We start from the raw sequence: 3,087 nt of genomic DNA, 5'->3' as shown, positions 1-3,087 counted from the left end.
TGGGAGTCCAGTGACATAGCCATTACGCTAACTGCTGGTCCCCCTAAACCTAAACCTTAACCCTAATCCCAACTCTAACCCTAACCCTTACCAAACCATAACCCCAACCCTAACCTATTCCTAACCCTAACTAACCCTAACCCTAACCTAACCCTAAAACTAATCCTAACCCTAACCTAACCCTAATTATTTATTATTCTTAAAGAGGTCCCCATGTGAATTGGTTCACAGAAGTCTTAGAAAACCATCTCTCTTTTTTTTTACAAAATATTTTTTTAAGAATTTGTAATTTATTATTATTACCATTGTTTTTATCTGCTATAGGGCATGTGCACTCACTAGAGAGAGACAGATAGATAGAGAGAAAAAGTGTAAAAGCAAGCCTTCAGTCTGCGACTTGAGCTGTGGTTGAGGAATCCAGTCCCTTAATCACCATGCTGCCCATTGGTCCTACCTTTTTAAAATTTCTTTCATTCTTCCGTGTGTGTGTGTGTGTGTGTGTGTGTGTGTACGTGTGCGAAAGAGAGAGAGAGAGAGAGAGAGAGAGACAGAGAGAAAGAGCACCCATGATAGGATCTTGATTCTGATTCATTTCTAGCCTCAGCTATCCGGGGATTGTGGAGATGCCAAGCATATTTAGGGAGGTCTTCAGACACAAACCTGGAAACTTTCCATGAGAGACTTCGTGGCAGTGTTTCGTTACCACTGCACCATCACGGGCCCTGAAAAACCATCTTATTCCTTGTTTTTCCTTTACTCCCAGAAACAAACAGCTCAGTTCCTTTGCTGGACCTCTGTGCTGTAAAACTTGGCCCATTTTCCTATCATATGACTGATACATAGGAATAAGTGATATTACTATAATAATATGAGTTTTATTCATTAAAAAATTTCATTAGCTGTATGATATTTACTAGGGACTTCCCTTTTAGGGCAAAATGTTCATTCCCAAAAGGATCTTTTTACTCTTAATTTACTTTGTTAGGCCATAGTAGTTCTTTTCCTTCTCTCCCTTCCCTCTTTTCCTTCCTTATTCCCAGGTGCATGTGTGCTCTCCAAAAAGAGATTAAGAGAAAGAGAAGTACCTCCCAGTGGGGTGTGGTCATGCCAAGAACTCTTTTGTGTGTTTCTCAGTCCCATGTCAGGATTTTGGACATGCATACACCTGCACCCAGTGTGTGTTTTAAGCACTGGGATGTGGATTTGATCCATAGCTGGCCATGTGGAATCTGGCTCCCAGTGAGCAATGTTGACCCAGGCCATACTGTTTCCTGAATCTGTCTCGAAACATAATGTTTTCCATTCTTGCTTTTTTAGGTATAATGCTCCATTTAAAAAAACTATTCAGAATTGGGTGTATAAGTTGTCCACTTCCTCAGATATAATTGAAGAGTGGCTAGTGGTGCAGAATCTTTGGGTTTATCTTGAAGCTGTCTTTGTAGGTGGAGATATTGCAAAACAGCTGCCTCAGGTAAATATGGCCTTTGTAATTACTGATAAAACAATTTTGTGGATATTGTCTATGTCTATGTATTTGTAAAAGTTATTTAGAAAAACATGTGGTAAAGTATTGTCTGAGCCATAGCTGACAAACTGTGGTCCACTTGTCTGTTTTTGCTAATAAAATTTTATTAACACAACCATGTTTGCACTCTCTCTCTCTCTTTCTCTCTCTCTCTCTCTCTCTCTCTCTCTCTCTATATATATATATATATATATATAAAATGCTAACTGCTTTAACACTACAACAGCAGAGCTGAGTAGTTGTAGCAGAAGCTGTATGAAGTCTAAAATAGTCACTATCTGGCCCTTTACAGAAAAAAAGGTAAAAAAAAAAATGCTGCCCTATAGCAAAAGTTTCTAAAAAAAAAAAAAATACTAAACTCTGTTTTATACTACCATAAAGAGAAACACGCAGATTCAAAAGGTAAATGATTTCAAGGTTGTTTGAGGATGTGAGTTACCTTCAAATACATTACTGCTAAATTTTAGTAGGGCCAGCCCTGTAGCTTAGTATTTAAGGGAGCTGGATTCCACAGGGCCAGCTATGGTTTGAATCCTGGCACACATAGGTCACATGTGCATTTGTGCCCCAAATCCCGACAGGATGGAGAAATGGATAAGAAGGGATTGTGGCGCAACCACGCCTCTTTGGGAGGTGCTCTCTCCCCCCTACCCCGCCTCTTTGTCTCTCTCTGGTGAGTGTGTGTGTCCTGTGACAATGAAAAAAATTATGGCTATTTATCTCTTCCAAGAATTAACTTTATAATATAACTCAGAGTAGTGTTACAATTAATTTGTAATCTGTAAAGACAAATGAACTATGAGCATGTCTACCACTGGCAGATCATACACAGGGCCTTAGAAGCCTGCAACAAAACCTTTAAAACAGCTCTACGAGGACCTTTAACTAAATGACTTTAACTAACCGATAGTTTTAGTCTCTGAATATAACTTTTTTCTTATAAAGTCAAGCCTGGTCTTTTCCTCCTTGGCTGCCTGAGGACTGACTGCCATCGTGAATGACACAGTAACAATCTGTACCGGGAAATTCATGACCCATCGACTACTTCAGGGGAAATAAATGGTCACTTGTGTCTTTCACCCAGGAAAGGCAACACTATCTAAGAGAGAAATTCAGGAAAAAGTAGCTGAGATGTACAAGACCACACCAGATGTCATCTTTGTGTTTGGCTTCAGAACCCATTTTGGCGGTGGCAAGACAACTGGCTTTGGCGTGATTTATGATTCCTTGGATTATGCAAAGAAAAATGAACCCAAACATAGACTTGCAAGACATGGCCTGTATGAGAGGAAAAATGCCTCAAGAAAATAGTGAAAGGAACACAAGAACAGAATGAAGAAAGTTGGGGGTACTGCGAAGGTCACTTTGGTGCTGGCAAAAAGTGAGCTGGAGGGAACCAGCAGTTAGCGTTATGTCGCTGCACTCCCACGTAGTCGACTGCGGTTCGCGTCCCGGACCCTGTGGCTTAAACTCACGTCGGGCTTGTTTGCATGCGTGTCCAAGATCCCGAGAGGAGAATGGAGGAGAAGGGATTGCAGCGTGGCCATCCCCCCTGGGGGGGG

General features: G+C 40.9%; 1 protein-coding gene across 1 annotated transcript in view; it reads left to right on the top strand.

The window, feature by feature from the left end:
* The window catches only part of DNAH8 (dynein axonemal heavy chain 8), a 413,702-nt gene that overhangs the window by 185,938 nt on the left and 224,677 nt on the right, over positions 1-3,087 (top strand). Inside the window, exon 36 of the mRNA XM_027771927.1 lies at positions 1,318-1,471. Within this exon, the coding sequence (XP_027627728.1) occupies positions 1,318-1,471 (154 nt within the window). The remainder of the gene's footprint in view (positions 1-1,317; positions 1,472-3,087) is intronic.

Source organism: Tupaia chinensis, unplaced genomic scaffold (genome assembly GCF_000334495.1).
Source record: "Tupaia chinensis unplaced genomic scaffold, TupChi_1.0 Scaffold000238_1, whole genome shotgun sequence".
NCBI lineage: Eukaryota > Metazoa > Chordata > Mammalia > Scandentia > Tupaiidae > Tupaia > Tupaia belangeri.
Note: the sequence above shows the minus strand (reverse complement) of the source record. Positions and strands in the feature narration are given on the sequence as shown.